We start from the raw sequence: 17,877 nt of genomic DNA on the forward strand, positions 1-17,877 counted from the left end.
CTGAGCCAGAACTAGCCAGTTAAGTCACACCCAGATTTCTACCCACAGAAACTGTGAAATAATGATTAGGAGCCACTAACAAAATTAATATTAAGCTTTGGGGGTAATCTGTTAAACAGCAATGGGTAACAAATACAGTGAGTAAATCCTATTATACTTAGACAGCATGCATACCTTTCCTCCAAAACTGAAGTTTCAGGCTCTCCAGAATCCAAGTTAGACTCTGCTGGTGTCTTGCACATGTATCTGCTGATTTGAGACTTTAAAGGAACATTTTGTACAACCACACTATCTTGATCCTTTGTGCCACCTGTATCTCTATGAAAAAGTTTATAACTATTATTTACATTTCTTTAAAAAAGATTTCTTTCAGAATCATTACAATGATAGGTAGACAATATAATATTGGCTATAATAAATGTCAGATAACCCTATTCAGTCCTAAAACCTGTAACTAGTACAGGGAGGAAATTTGATTCTAGAACCCACCAAGAGTTACAATTTGAAAAATTCTAATAAAAGAAATGGTACAGATCTAGCCTAACCAAGATAGAAGTGATAAGAGGGAGGTACTAGAAACATTATCTACAGGCAGTTTACGATGTACACTACACAGCCATCATATGACACCATATTGTTATGATATGATATGATGTTAATCTCTCATAGTTTTTTGAAAAATCCACAAACAACTGAAATTGTTTTCTTTGATACCTCTACTCAGCTGACTGTGCTCAGAGGGACTAGGCTCATCTCACTGGTGGCTGGCAGCTAATCAGTTTACCTTAAATACATGCAAACAAGATACATTATTCTAGACTACCTGATTCTCTCTTCTCTCTCATACCTCTCTTATATGTCCTATGTTTTCTTGAGTCAGTCTACCAGCCTATTTTTATCATATAGGAAAGAAACTCTGCATGAAACATAATTAAAGAGCATGAAAACTTTTGAATATTCTTTGATAGTTTCTTTTTAGAGGTTCTAGTCTCCCTCTAGGTCCTAATATCAGAGTCAAAAGAAATAAAAAGGATTATTAGAGAACACTATGAATAATTCTATGTCAATAAATTAGGTAAACTAGATGGAATGGATAAATTCCTAGAAACACACAAATTACCAAAACTGATTTTTAAAAAACTCTCAAAAGACTTAGAACAAGAGAATAATCAGTACTACCCAGAAAGAAAAGCCCATGCTCCGATGGTTTCACTACTGAATTCTACCATCATTCAAAGACTTAATAAGAATTCTTCACAAACTCTTTTATGAAGTCACTATTATCCTGACACCAAAACTAGACTAAGACATCACAAGAAAACTATAGACCAAAAAACGATACAAAAAAAAAAAACTTCAACAAAATACTACCAATAAAGAATTACATCATGACCAAATGGGACTTATACCTAAGATGCAATGGTTTAGTATCCAAAAACCAATTAATGCAATACAGTGTATCAATAATAAACAAAAATCATATGATCATATCAATAGATGAAAAAAAAAAGCAATTGACAAAACACATTTTTTCATGATAAAAATACTCAACAAACAGGAATAAAAAGCAACTTCCTCAACCTGATAAAAAGGCATCTATGAAAAACCTACAGCTAAAAAATATACTGAATAATGAAAGACTGGATGCTTTCCCCCTAAAATTAAGAATAAGACATGAAGTCTGCCACTGCCACTGCTACTTCTATGGAACATAGAGTACTGAAGATTTAATTTAAGTCAGGGCAATAGAGCAAGAAAAAGAAAGACAAAGCATCCAGATTGGAAAGGAAGAGGTACAACAACCACTCTTCACAAAAACATTATCTTGTACTTAGAAAGTCCTATAAAATCTACCAAAAAGCTATCAGAGTTCAATAGGATTGAAGGATAAAAATCTACATACAAAAACCAATTGTCGAGTTCCCATCATGGCGCAGCAGAAACAAATCCGACTAGGAACCATGAGGTTGCTGGTTTGATCCCTGGCCTTGCTCAGTGGGTTAAGGATCGGCATTACTGTGAGCTGTGGTGTAGGTCACAGACGCGGTTCGGATCTGGCATTGCTATGGCTCTGGCATAGGCTGGCAGCTGTAGCTCCGATTAGAACCCTAGCCTGGGAACCTCCATATGCCGTGAGTGCAGCCCTAAAAAGCAAAAAAAAAAAAAAAAAACCCAAAACAACAAAAACCCAATTGTATTTCTATACACTTGCAATGAATAATCCAAAAATAAAATTTAAAAAGCAATTCCATTCACAAAAGCATCAAAAGGAAAATTAGGAATGATTTTAACAAAAGTATAAAATTTTCTCTGAAGACTCTGTTCAAAGAAATTAAAGATCTAAATAATAGGGAAAACATCCCATGTTCACAGATCAAGAGATACTATTCAGATGGCAATATTCCTCAAACCAATAGATTCAACACAATCCCTATCAGAATCCCAACTGACATCTTTGTAGAAACTGATGTACTGGTTCTAAAATTTATATGGAATTGCAGGGGACCCAGAATAGCCAAAATACCCCAAGAAAGAAAAATCACACTTCCTTATTTCGAAACTTACCTCAAAGCAATGGTAACCAAGACAGTGTAGTACTAGAACAACAACTGATACACAGACAACAGAATAAAATTGAGAAATTTGGAAATAGGCTATAGGAGTTCCCATTGTGGCTCAGTGGTTAACAAACCCAACTAGTATCCATGAGGATGCAGGTTCGATCCTTAGCTATGCACAGTGGGCTAAGGATCTGGCACTGCCATGAGCTGTGGCGTAGGTCACAGATGTGGCTCGGATCCCACGTTGCTGTGGCTATGGCATAGGCTGATGGCTATAGCTCTGATTCAACCCCTAGCCTGGGAACCTTCATATGCCGTGGGTACAGCCCTAAAGAGGCAAAAAAAAAAAAAAAAAAAAAAAAAAAGAAAGAGAGAGAGAGAGAAATAAGGCTATATGTCTAGATCAGCTGATTTTTGACAATGGTGCTAAGACCATGCAATGGGGGGGAAATGTCCTTTGAACAAACTATTATGGGACAACTGGGTAGTCACATGCAAAAAAATAAGGTTGGACTCTTCACAGCATATACAAAAATTAACTCAAAATGGATCAGAGACTTAAATTTAAAAGCTAAAACTATAAAACTCTTAGAAAAAAAAACAGGACTAAATCTTTATGAACTTGGATGGGGCAAAGGATTCTTAGACAAGGCATCGAAAGTACAAGCAACAGATAAGATACATAAACGGGACTTTTTTTGTGTTTCAAAGGACACCATCAAGAGAGACAAAGAGTAAGACAAAATATTTGTAAATCATTTGATTAGTGACTTGCATCTAGAATATACAAAGATCTCTTACAATTCAATAAAAAATGACAACCCAATTAAAAATTGGACAAAGGAAATGAATAAATCTTTCTCTAAAGATACGCAAATGGCCAATAAGCATATGAAAAGGTGGTTCAATATAACTGGCCTTCAGAGAAATGAAAATGAAAACCATAATGAGAAACCACTTCATATCAACCAGGGTGGCTAGAATCAAAGACATAGAATAACAAATGTTGGCAAGGATGTGGAGACACTGGAAGCCTTAAGAATATAAAATGGTGCAGATGCTTTGGAAAACAGTCTTCCAGTTCCTCAAAAGATTAAATACAGAGCTACCAGAGGACTCGGCAATTCCACTTGCACACAAACGTTTATACCAGCATCATTCATAAATAGCCAAAAGGTAGAAATAACCCAAATGTCCAGCAACAGACGAATGGATAAACAAAACGAGTATAACAAATGAAATAGTACTCAGTCATAAAAAGGAAGTACTGACACACTGTACAATACAGATAAAACTCGAAAATATGCAAACTAAAAGAAGCCAATACAAAAAACTTCATAGTATATGATTTCATTCATATGAAAGTCCAGGATAGAAAAATCTATACAGACAGAAAGTAGGTTAGTGGTTGCTTAGGGCTGTTAGGGAGAGGAACAAAGAGATGTTAGCCAAGGGAAACTGGTGATGAAAATGTTCTAAAACTGACTGTTTTGATAGTTTGCACTTATCTGTGAATACAATAAAAACGTGTACACATTTCATGAGTGAACTGTACATGAATTACACTTCAATAAAGCTGTTAAAAAAATCTAATCTAATATAGTGAGCTTCTGCTCCAAATGGCTTACAGAAATAGTATAAAAATTAAGTGCTCATACAAATTTATTTCTGTTTTTGTTTTTAGGGCCACACCTGTGGCATATGGAGGTTCCCTGCCTAGGAGATGAATCAGAGATGCAGCGGCCAGTTTACACAACAGCCACAGCAACACCAGGTCCTAGCTGTGTCTGTGATCTACACCACACATCACTGGCAACATTGGATCCTTGACCCACTGAACAAGGCCAAGGATCGAACCAATATCTTCATGGATACTAGTCGGGTTCGTAACCCACTGAAGCACAACGGGAACACAACATATTCATTTTTTAATGTAATAATGTTTTTTCTCTCTTTTTGCCTTTCCTAAATACAGAACAAAAAACTGTTAACATGCCTTTTACATCCAAATTATCTTTGAGGTTTCCATGAGAACCACTGAGTATCCACAAAGATTTATCTTCCCATCTATGACATGCAGAATACCAAAATAACTACATATTTGATCTTCTATGTATAGTAGGTAGCTTAATGACTATACTGGTTAACTAAAAAGAAATGTCTCAAAGATCTTTCTAGAAATCCAGATATCCAACACGCTTGCTTTTTTTTTATTTTTTTATTTTTTTGTCTTTTTCAGGGCCACACCCACAGCATATGGAGGTTCCCAGGCTAGGGGTCTAATCCGAGCTACAGCTGCTGGCCAACACCAGAGCCACAGCAACGCCAACACCAGATCCAAGCCGAATCTGCGACCTACACCACAGCTCAGGGCAATGCCCGATCCTTAACCCTCTGAGCAAGGCCGGGGATTGAACCTGCAACTTCATGATTCCCAGTCAGATTCACTCCCACTGTGCCATGACCGGGAACTCCAGGCTTGCTTTTCTTTCTGTTTGTATGTTTTTACGGCAACACCTGCAGCATAAAGGAGCTCCCAGGCTAGGTGCTGAATGGGAGCTGCAGCTGCAGGCCTATGACACAGCTACACTGAATGTGAGCCACATCAGCAATCTATGCCACAACTTGCAACAATGCCAGATACTTAACCCATTGAACGAGTCCAGGGATCAAACCCACATCCTCACAGACACTACGTCAGGTTCTTAATCTGCTGAGCCACAACAGGAATTGCCCCAACAGGCTTTCTTAAACAGACACTATAGCAACTATCAACTTTGGACATTTCCAGTTAGACTAACTCCTTCTCACTGTGTACAAGATAAGGTTTATTTTTGGGATACTGGCTCAAATTCAGAAAATCCATATAAAAACTCAAGTTTTTAATTTTATATCTCTCAACCCATAGCTAAGGTTTATCTGCCTTATTAAATAAAACAGTAATTTTTATTATTATTATTCTTTTTTATTTTAGCCATGCCCATAGCATGTGGAAATTCCCAGGCTAGGGATCAAACCCATGCCATAGCATCAATCACTGTAGTGACAACACTAGATCCTTTAACCACTGAGCCACAAGTGAACTCCTATTTTTATTACCAATGCATTCAAGTAAAAATGACTGGACTTGTAGTCAGAAGGCCTAGGTATCCAATGACACCCTATTAACCTATGTGTACCTTCCTTATATGCTAGGGCAGCTAATACCTGTCCTACCCACTCCTCAAGATTCCCCTTTTTAATATAAGCAACAAATTAAGAATACTATTTTAATATAAGCAACAAATTCAGCTAATGGCAGAACCTGGATTTACTACCAGGTCTGTCGGACCGCAGACTCCTTTATGCCAACAATGCCTCTCTATAAATGACTAAATAACATACACAAACTATTAAATGCCAAACAAAAATAGCTATATTGTACACATAACAGACATTACCCAGAAGGATTGTGGTTTTCCTTCTTTGCCTGGACTGCCTCATTGCCTTCCAGTGATTCATTCCGGGAACAACTGAAAATTTCTTCTCGGTCAATAATTTCTCCAGCATCTTTAGCATTTAAAATCTTCTGTGCTCTTGAGCTGCCTTCAGTAGTTTTCTTCTGCCTTTTAAATGGAATAGTTTTTTTCCCAGTATTCTTAGATGATTGGTTTGTTTTTTCAGCAGGTTTTTGTTTACGGTTGTGATTCACTGACAATTCATTTCTTGTTGAAGAATTACTATAAAAAAGACCTAAAAGGTTAAATGGTAACCTAAGTTAGTATAATGTTTGGCCAGATTATCTGGCTCACTAAAATACCAATATCAGTTATATCTCACATATAAACACATATACACACCCAAAAATCATAGGCTACATTTGCTTTCTTTTTTCTTTTTGTCTCTTTAGGGCTGCACCCGAGGCATATGGAGGTTCCCAGGCTAGGGATCCAATCAGAGATGTAACCACTTGCCTAAGCCACAGGCACAGCAACATGGGATCCGAGCCGAATTTTCGACCTACACCACAGTTCACGGCAATGCCAGATCCTTAACCCACTGAGCGAGGCCAGGGATCGAAGGCGTGTCCTCATGGATGCTAGTCAGGTTCACTAACCGCTGAGCCACGATGGGAACTCCTACATTTTTTTCAAATTAAATTCATAAACTACACAACTCTTCAATTTATAGATACATGAACCAAATCTTTTACATTTATCACAAGTTTCTACAACCATTCTCTCGGTTCTGCCCACTACTCTTCTAGCTATATTTCTTTCTTTTCATTTTTGCTTGATGTGGGATCTCAGTTCCCAGACCAGGGATTGAACCCCTACCTCAGCAGTGAAAATGCCAAGTCCTAACCACTAGACCACAAGGGAACTCCTCATTCTAGCCATCTTTAAGTTACTGGTATTTGCCCCAAAGTCCCAGCTTCATCTTTTTACACTAGATACTTTAAGAACCTATCTACCTATAACTTTAATTACTATCTAAAATGCTGAATCTACAATATTCACCTAGGACTCTCCCCCAAATCTGCCCCCTGGCTTTATTTCCTATCTTAATGAAAAGTACAACTATCTACCCAGATGCGCATATCAGAAATTGGAGCCATTCAAGACTCCTGTCCCTATCTACAAGCAATCTCTAAACCTTGTTATTCTAATTCCTTTTAATGTCTCTAAAATCCTCTTCTTTTAAGCTCTGCTGTCTGTCATTAGCAAGGACCTCCACTGCTTCATATCTGGATCATTAAAACAGCCTCTTAACTAATCTTTCTCTGGCCTTGTCCCTTCAATCCATCCTCACACTGCTTCAAGAATCTTCCTTGGGAAAAAAAAGTTGGATCAATACAACTCTGGTTAAAAATCTTACAGTGATTACCTACAGCTTAAGGATTAAGTCCAAATATTTTCAACACTAATTTATTGCTATATCTGGAGTGCTAATTTCATTAACTGCAGCTCTCAACACTCTCCGCCAAACAAATCAAAAAAAGGAAGCAGCAGAGTTTCTGTTGTGGCTCAGAGGTAACAAACCCAACTAGTATCCATGAGGACAAGGGTTCAATCCCTGGCCTCGCTCAGCAGGTTAAGGATCCAATGTTGCTGCAAGCTGTGGTGTAGGTCGAAGATGTGGCTTGGATCTGGCATCCCTGTATCTGTGGCACAGGCTAGCAGCTGCAGCTCCGATTCGACCTCTAGCCTGGAACTTCCATACGCCGTGGGTACAGCCCTAAAAAGACAAAAAAAAAAGGCAGCAGTACTGAACTTTTCACATTTCTCTAACATGCTGGTCTTAAAAGGTAGTCCCTAGACCAAGTAGATCATCATCACCAGGGAATTTGTTTGAAACACAAATTCTCAGGCCTTACTCAGACTTACTAAATCAAAACTCTGGGTAGGGTCCTATAATTCATGTTTTAACAACTCCTCCAGGTAATTCTGATTCAACAGTTTTTAAAAGGTCAAGCTCTCAACTCCAGATCTCTGCACATGCTACTTCTGCTTGAAACATTCCATCTTTTTTCCTCACCACACCCAATCACTGAGTTTACTCTTAAATTATCCTTTAGGATAATTTCTCTAATTCCAAAGGCTAAATTAGGTAGCTCTCTCTCAACCCTCTGATAATATTTATCATACATCTGACTGTTTACTTATCTCTTTCTGCCAGCACACTGACAATTCTGTGAGAGCAAGATTGGTGTTTTACCTATCTTTGTATTGCCAATGACTAACACCAGGGACAGGACTGTGGTGAAGCGAGAACAGCCTAGGTTGGAAAAAAAAATTTTCCCAGTTTTACCAATATATAATGACATATAACACTGTACACATTCAAGTTGTAAAACATAATAATTTATGTATATACTACAAAATGATTATCAGAGGGTATATCTCAAAAGTTCTCATATAGAAAAAAAATAAAATTCTAACTAGGATGGAAATTTTTAGAAGTTATTTACTCAGTCACTCACAATCCTAATCCAAGTGCGTCTTTAAATTTCCCATTCTAGGTTACTCATTTGCCTCATCCAGTCCTGGCCCAGCCTAACCTCATTCTTGCCTTACTGTAGACATTCAATAAATGTCTCTTGACATATATGAAAAAACAGCAGGGACACATGTACACTATAGGCAATAGATCAGGAGTCCAAAATCTGGGTTCTATTGCTTTTTAATTCTAGCACAAAGGTCTATGACCTGAGAGGGAACTCATATTGCTTTTCTGGGTTTCAGATTTACATCAGACGAAGGAGTTTGGACCAGGTGATCTATAAGCATTCCTCTACTCTTGTGACACTCTACTTGATCAGAAACCCAACATGTTTCATGAATGATACATGTTTCAGGTCTTTTTTGGTAAGTTTTGAAGTTCTAGCATGCTTATATTTACACACTCATTTACCATAGTACAGCTTCTGGCAACCTGGAGCAAAAAGGTGAGCTCTTCATAGCAGTAACAGTAGTAGTTAACATTTTTGTTTTTTAAGGGCCATATCTGAAGCATATGGAAGTTCTTGAGCTAGGAATTGAGTCAGAGCTTCAGCTGCCAGCATACACCACTACCATAACAACTTGGGATCCGAGCCACATCTGCAGCCACAGCTCACAGCAATGCCAGATCTTAGGGATCAAACCTGCATCTTCATGGATACCAGTCGGGTTGGTTATCACTGAGCCAACAATGAGAGCCACAACAAGAACTCCAGTAGTTAACATTTTAATACTAAATACATACCAGAAGTATTGGTAATCATATTTACAAAGTGAGAAACTGAACAAAGTAATTCTACTCGAAGTGGAGGAATCCTAATTTGAACTCAGATTTCACTCTAAAATCCAAGAGCTGCAACAGAATAAGTATTTCTTATTGGGTTGCAGTTCAATAATTCACAGCAATAATGGCTCACAGTGTAGTGCTACTAGTCTCTGCTACTCTCTCACTTCTTGATCTAAATGCCCCAGTGGAAAATACATGCATATGTAAATACTACCTTACCATATATCAATTTTTCCATGATCATCTTTAATCATTTATTTATTTAATTTATTTATTTTTGTCTTTTGTCCTTTTAGGGCCGCACCTGCAGCATGTACAAGTTCCCAATCTAGGGGTCTGATTGGAGCTGTAGCCTCCAGCCTACGCCAGAGCCACAGCAACACCAGATCCGAGCCACATCTGAGACCTACACCACCGGATCCTTAACCTGCTGAGCGAGGCCAGCGATGGAACCCGCAACCTCATGGTTCCTAGTCAGATTCATTTCCACTACGCCACGATGGGAACTCCTCGATGATCATCTTTAAAAAAAATTCTTCTAAACAATAAATGTTTATATTACACAGAAAAGAGCTGGCACAGCAGGCCTTAAGAGTTATCCTTTGAAAGGCCTGCTTGCAAAGTTAGCCCTTTGCTAGTGTGCAGGAACTTGAATTTCAGGAGGATTCCCATCATTTCCTAAGTGGTAAGTGTGGTTTAGTCTGCCTAAACTTGCAAAAAAATACAGTTTATGACAAATATGTGCTTTACTTTCGAGAGTCTGGAATCTTTAGTACTGGCTAGACAGAGAATGCCTAGGTGACCAGCCCCCATAAAAAATCCTGGGCACTAAATCTCTAATAAGCTTCCTGTCAAGACAGCATTTTACATATCTGTCAAAACTCACTGCCCCAGGAACTAAGTGCCTCCTGCATGAACTCACTGGGAGAGGACTCTTGAAAGCTTGCACACCATCTCCTTCAGACTTTGCCCATGTAACTCTTCTCTGCCAATTTTGCCTTGTATCCTTGCACTACACCGTAACTTCAGACTTCCATAATCACCTTTCTCACTTCACTTTCACCTGATGATCCTGCCTACTATTTCACTGAGTAACAAAAACGGTCAGAAGAGCAAATCTTCATTGTATGGCTGGACCACACCAACTCCACTTTGTCAGCTCCATCTTAGTCCCAGAGTTCTACATTTTCCTTGACCCCACATCTACCATGCCCCATTATCTCACTGTCTCTCCTACCTCACCTTCTACACTCTCTTGAACCCATTCCAATCAGGCTTTTGATCTCATTATGCCACAGAAGCCATTTTTATCAAGGTGATCAACAGCCTCTATATTGTCATGATGCTGTAATATCAATTCTTAGCTCTCATCTAATCATGCCATAAGCAATACTGAAAATAGTTCATCCTTAAAAGGCCTTCATTACCTCATTACCCTAACCCTAAGTTCTCATTTTCCTTTCATCTCACTAACTGCCCACTTTCCTTTCATCTCACTGTCTCCTTTTTTTTTCTTTTCTTTTCTTTTTTTTTTTTTTTTTTTGGCTTTTTAGAGCAGCACCAGAGGCATATAGAAGTTCCCAGGCTAGGGGTTGAATCAGAGCTATAGCTGCCGGCCTTCACCAGAGCCACAGCAACACGAGATCTGAGCCACATCTGCGAGTTACACTGCGACCTATAGCTCACAGCAATACTGGATCCTTAACCCACTGAGCGAGGCCAGGGATCAAAGCCGTGTCCTCATGGATGCTAGTCAGACTGTTTCTACTGCACTACACTGGGAACTCCCCATCTCTTGATGGGTCATCCTTTCTCTCCCCTATTCCTGACACTGGTGTCTCCTAGGCCCCAATTCTTGGTTTTCTCTCTTCTCCCATATTAGCTATCATTAGGTGATTTCAAGTAGTCCCCAAGTTCTAAATATCATCTATATATTGGTAACTCCTTAATTATACATCCTCCCAGATCTTTCCCCCTAAATTTTAGACCCATTTGTCAGGTTACCTCCTCAAGATACCTACCTTTGATAGCTAAGTAACATTTCACAACCAGAAATCTTGATAGCCTTCCCAAATCTGCTTCTTTCATACTTTTCCTCATCTCAGTGAATAGTAGATCCATTCTTTTACTTTTTTTTTTTTTTTAAATGGCTGCACCCGTACCATAAGGAATTTGATTCCCAGGCCAGGGATCAAATTCAAGCCGCAGCTGCAACCTATACCACAGCTGTGGCAACACTACATCCTTAACCCACTGCACTGGGCTAGGGATCAAACCTGCAACTCTGCAGTGATCTGAGACACTGCAGTGGGATTCTTAACCCACTGTGCCATGGCAGGAACTCCTCTTTTACTTGTTTAGGCAAAAAAAAAAAAAAACAAAACACCTGAGTCATCCTAGATGCCCACTCCAATCCTCCAATCCATCAGTACTTCCTGTGAGTCGTCTTCAAATAATATCCTGAATCCAGCCACTTCCATTCTCTTCCCTCCAACCATCTCCTATTTTCCATGCAACCATTTTTGCCCAGCCCTAGTTCCCTCCCTACATTGCAGTAAAAATAATCCTCTTAAAAGATAAGTCAATCAGGTCATTTTGTTGCTGAAAATCCTCCAGTAGCTTCCCAGTACACTTCATCTAAACTCTTTATTATAGGCTGCTTCTCTGACTTCATCTGCTGGCTTACTTTCTTCCTCAGCCATACTGACCTTCTGGATGTTCATGCCAAGCATGAGACACCAACAATTTTACAAATACTGTTCTCTTGGTCTGGAATGTTCCACACCAAATTATTTATATGGCTCCCTCCTTCACTTTATTCATATGTGTGCTCTGAAAAATCCTAATCAACTCTAATTGCTACCTGTTATAAAACAGAATTCTGCTCTATTCTAGCTACTCCCACCCCCAGTATTTACTTCCCATCTCTAATCTTTCTTTGATTTATTTATCTACCCATCACTGATGAATTATTTATCTACATTGTTGCTCTTCCTCCAATAGAATGCAAATCCTATAAGAGCAGGACTTCTTCATTTTTGGTTTAGTTTTTCCACAGCTATATCTCTATATCTAGAATACTGTATATGATACAGCCTCATGAACATCTTTATTAACTGATTTAATATTTCTGTTGATGACCCAATTTAATTTTTTTCCTCATGAGATTTTTCTCAAGAGCACAAGTATAAATAAAACACAGAGGCTCTTACAGAATGAATATAACTTAACTAAAAACACTTACTCTGCTCTGATTTTACCACCCACCAATCAGATGGACACCTGGAAATTCTTCTACTCCTCGTGACAGTCGAAGTCAACTCTTCAGGTAAAATTCTGTTTTTCTTAGACCCATCTGAAAAACACTTCTTTTTGCATTCTTTATCTTTTTTCTTATTCATTGTATAAGGAATATTGGTGCTACCTCTCTTGCTTCCTAAAGAAACACATAAAAACAACTTAAAAATTTACTGAACCAAAGAATATTCAGAAAACAGTTTTGGAATACAGTCAAGAACTATGTAACATCTTCGTATGGTGACAGAGCTTAACTAGACTTGTCATGGTGACTAGTTTGAAAAATAAACAAATATTGAATCACTATATTGTATAACAGGAACTAACATAGTATAAGAGTTATACTTAATCTCACAGGAAAAGATTCAGATTTGTGGTTATCAAGGAAGAGGGAGTGGGGAGTAAGAGGTTGAGGAAGAGGTAGAGGGAGGGGGAATTGTATGAAAGTAGTCAAAGGTACAAACTTCCAGTTAAAAGATAAATACATACTAGGAATACAATGTACAACATAATGAATACAGTATCACTGCTATAATTATGTATAAAAGTTGTTAAGAAGAGTAAATCCTAGCAGTTCTCATCACAAGGAAAATAATTTTTTTCTATTTCTTTAATTTTTATATGAGATTATGAGATGATAGGATGTTCACTAAACTTACTGTGGTAATCATTTTATGATATAAGTGAAGTCATTATGCTGTACACTGTAAATTTACACAATGCTATATGCCAATTATATCCTATAAAACTGGAAGAAAAAAACAAACAAAAATAGTATATAAGACCAACACAGCAGGCATTATATAAAACCACATAATTAAGTATTGAACTATACAGAATAAAAAGAAAAAAGGAGAGCATAATAGGGGCTGGAATCTGGAAATACAAGACTAGAATTTTCACCAAGAAGGTAAATTTGGGGAAATAATTCAAGACAGAGATAGTATCTAATGCAAAGAAGAAATGTTCCCAAGGTATAGATGTAAAGGAAGAGTCCCCTGGTGGCTCAGTGGGTTAAGGATCCAGTGTTGTCACTGCTGTGGCCCAGGTTCAATCCTTGCATGGCCTGGAAACTTTTGCCTGCGGTGGGCACAGCCAAAAAAAAAAAAAAAAAAGGGGGGGGGGAGAATGTAAACAAAGAGCAGAGGGCAGACTATTAACTTGGCAAATATGGAGACAGTCACCTACACTGATAGATGAAATGGGGGAAGGTAATCAACAAAGAAGACATAAAAGGAAATCAAACTTCATAAAGACACAAGGAGAACCAAAATATTAGACTATCAGAAATTAGCTAGTACTTAATTAGGCTAGAATGAAATGTACATCTTAGTCATTTTTATTGCCTACAGCATATAACATTGTGTTTCATACACAGACTCTCAATACATAGGCATCAAAATAATGAATTCAGATTGAAACCAGAATTTCACTAAACAATGATGTTGGAAAAGCTGTTATTATCTAAATTTTAAAATGAAAGTGTGGCACACAAACCAGCTATAATGGCATCACCTGGGATAGACTGTTCAGAAATACAGAATCTTGGATCCCACACCAGATCTACTAAAAGTCAGTTTATTAATCACTATTTTAACAAGATCCTCCAGGAATTCAAATGCACTTGCAAATATGAAAAGCAGCGTTCAAGGTCCTTTAGTCATTCTCCCAGGTAAATCTGACTGGGGAGTAGAGTGATAGAGGATGAAATGAGCCAAATTCTGTCACGATCTCTTACAACATTATCACTCTCTTGATTCTATTTTGAGAATAACTTCCAGAATTTGGCAATACTTTAACTCTGGGAAAAAGAGAACTGTTTCATGTTTATAAAAGGAGTAAAAGAAGAACATTAGCCTTGGGAGTTCCTGTTGTGGCACAGCAGAAATGAATCCGACTAGCATCCATGAGGATGCAGGTTCGATCCCTGGCCTAGCTCAGTGGGTCTGGGATCCAGCATTGCAGTGAGCTGTGAAGTAGGTCCCAGATGTGGCTCAGACCCCACATTTCTGTGGCTGTGGTATAAGCTAGCAGCTGTAGCTCCGATTCACCCTCTAGCCTGGGAACTTTCATATGTCGTGGGTGCAGCCCTAAAAAAAGAAGAAGAAGAAGAATATTAGCCTTAATTATACCAGGCACAAACATTTTGATAAAAAAAAAAAAAAGAATCTACTTTACCAATATTGTGCTTAATAACAGTATCAACAAATACTTTGGAAGTGATGAGAATGGGAGACATTGTAAGAGTCACAGCAAAGAAAAAAAAGATCTTTTAGTGAGTGGATGTAGAAAATAATAAAGGGTCAATTTACAAAACACTAAAAAGCAAGGATGAGAACTTTCAATATGGCTGCTACTGATTAGCGATGTAAGGAATTATTGGTACAACAGCAAGTAAGGACTGATGAACATAATTTTCCTGCCCCCCAGGATCTCTCTTCTCCAACTCCTTTCCTTCTCTTTCTTCCCTTTTGCTTCTCAACAATATCCTCAGGAACTGCTATAACAAGGATGACAGACATTATTGCCCATGTTCATAAACTGACTCAAAAAAAAATGTGAACAATGATTTAGTACAAAATAATCTAAGGGAGAAAATGCTATCATCAAAGATTTATTCACACAATGTAAAAAAACAAACCAATTAAGACCATCATTTCAGAATCCAGTTCTAGATCATGAGAGGTTAGAAACTGAATGACAATGAATTTAGCATTAAAAAAGAACATATACAGAAGATGAAACAGATATGTGAAACTAACATGATTAGAATTGACTTAAAACTTAAGAGACACATGTCCTAAGCGGGGCAATAGCTAGAAAAAGAGGTGATTACCTTAGAAAAATTTGCATATTTATGTGTAAAGAAGCAGGATTCTAAAGGCAAGGTATATTTAAATAAAAACATCCAAATAGAATAATACTTTTGACACTGTTGATTCCAGTGGCCCACAGAAATGCTAAGCCTAAGATCTGGCAGGTATTTTAGGAAAAGGACAGATATAATCCTATTCTCATGAAGCTTTCAGTCTAAACTCTAGAGTATAAGACAAATTCACCAAGTAATTATATTTTTGATAAAATGAAAAGAGGGCTATTGGAACAGATAGAGAAATATACTGGGTTGAGGGATAATAATCAAGGAAAGTGACATGTAAACAGAGTATAAAACTTGATAGGGAACCCAGAGTACATTTAGGGAAAACTTTCTAATCAAAAGGAAGAACATATTAAAAGGACCACAGCTGAGAAACCGGTCTGTTCATGGAATTGGAAAAAATTAATTATAAAGCAACAGAGGAGATACATCTGGAAAGACAGAGAAAAGTGAGAATATAAATTGCGACAATAATCTAGGAAATAAATTATTCTAGCTTGGCTAAGGGGAGTAGCAGGAGGAATGGAGAGAAATAACAGTTGTTGTTTTTTTTTTTTTTTTTGCTTTTTAGGGCCATACCCATGGCATATGGAAGTTCCCAGGCTAGAGGTCAAATCAGAACTAAGCTGCTAGCCTACACCACATCCACAGCAATATGGGATCTGAGCTGCATCTGCTACCTACACCACAGCTCATGGCAATGCCAGATCCCCAACACAGTGAACGAGGCCAAGGACTGAACCCACGTCCTCATGGATACTAGTCGGATTCCTTTCCACTGTGCCACAACAGGAACTCCAAGAAATAAAAGATTTGATAGCTACTTAGGAAGAAGTCAAAAGACTTCCTGACTTTACACAGATTGTTACTTAAAGAAAACAGGAGTTAAAGACGAAACAGATTTCTTTCTCAAGCTAACAGATTTATTATGGCTCCATTTATGAAGATACTGAAAATCAGAGGAGGAGCAAGTATAGAGGAATTCAGTTCAAGCAACTATACGTCAATAAGATGGACAACCTAGAAGAAATGGACAAATTCTTAGAAAGGTACGATCTTCCAAGACTAAACCAAGAAGAAAAAAAAAGATGAACGGACTAATCACAAGTAGTGAAATTGAAACTGTGATTAAAAACTTCCAGGGAACAAAAGTCTAGGACCAGATGGCGTCACAGGTGAATTTCATCAAAAATTTAGAGAAGAGTTAATACCTATCCTTCTGAAACTATTCCAAAAAATTGCAGAGGCAGGAATACTCCCAAACTAATTCTATGAAGCCACCATCACCCTGATACCAAAACCAAAAATATCACAGAAAAAGAAAACTACAGGCCAGTATCACCAGTGAACATAGATGCGAAAATTCTCAACAAAATACTAGCAAACCAAATCCAGCAACACATTTTTAAAAGGATCATGATCAAGTGGGATTTACCTCAGGGATGCAAGGATTTTTCAGTATCTGTAAATCAATCAGTGTGATATACCACATTAACAAACTGAAGAATAAAAACCATGTAATCCTTTCAAAAGACACAGAAAAAGCTTTTGACAAAATCCAACACCCATTTCTGATAAAAGCCCTCCAGAAAGTGGGCACAGAAGGAACCTAAAGGCCATATACAACAAACCGACAGCTAACATCATTCTCAAAGACATAAAGCTGGAAGAATTCCCACAAAGATCAGAAACAAAACAAGAATGTCTGCTCTCACTTCTACTCAACATAGTTTTGGAAGTCCTAGCCATGACAATCAGAGAAGTAAAAGAAATAAAAGAAATCCAAATCAGAAAGGAAGAAGTAAAACTATCATTCTTTGCAGATGGCATGATATTACACCTAGAAAATCCTGTTAGAGGTCATCGATGAATTTCATAAAGTTGCAGGATACAAAATTAATACACAGAAATTGACTGCATTTCTATATTCTAACAATGAAAGATCAGAAAGAAAAATTAGAGAAGCAATCCCATTTAGCATCAGATCAAAAAGAACACCTAGGAATAAACCTACCTAAAGAGACAAAACACCTGTACTCTGAAAAATGCAAAACACAGATGAAAAAAATCAAAGATGACACAAACAGATGGAAAGATATACCATGCTCTTGGATTGGAACAATCAATATTGTCAAAATGAGTATACTACCCAAGGCAATCTACAGATTCAATGCAATCCCAATCAAATTACCAAGGACCTTTTTCACAGAACTAGAACAAAATATTTTAAAGTTTGTTTGGAAGCACAAAAGCAATCCTGAGAAAGAAAAATGGAGCTGGAGAAATCAGGCTTCCTGACTTCAGACTATACTACAAAGCTACAGTCATCAAAACAGTATGGTACTGGTACAAAAGCAGAAATATAAATCAGTG

At 37.7% G+C, this 17,877-nt stretch overlaps 1 protein-coding gene across 3 annotated transcripts in view; it reads right to left on the reverse strand.

The window, feature by feature from the left end:
• The window catches only part of CENPC (centromere protein C), a 76,303-nt gene that overhangs the window by 22,593 nt on the left and 35,833 nt on the right, over nt 1-17,877 (reverse strand). For 2 of the 3 annotated variants that reach the window (XM_047798374.1, XM_047798376.1), the window contains 3 exons: nt 12,574-12,765; nt 6,002-6,293; nt 175-318 (listed from right to left, as the gene is read on the reverse strand). In XM_047798374.1, coding sequence (XP_047654330.1) covers nt 175-318; nt 6,002-6,293; nt 12,574-12,765 — 628 coding nt within the window. The remainder of the gene's footprint in view (nt 1-174; nt 319-6,001; nt 6,294-12,573; nt 12,766-17,877) is intronic. The other variant, XM_047798375.1, reaches the window with a different exon arrangement.

This window comes from Phacochoerus africanus, chromosome 10 (assembly GCF_016906955.1).
Source record: "Phacochoerus africanus isolate WHEZ1 chromosome 10, ROS_Pafr_v1, whole genome shotgun sequence".
Taxonomy (NCBI): Eukaryota; Metazoa; Chordata; class Mammalia; order Artiodactyla; family Suidae; genus Phacochoerus; species Phacochoerus africanus.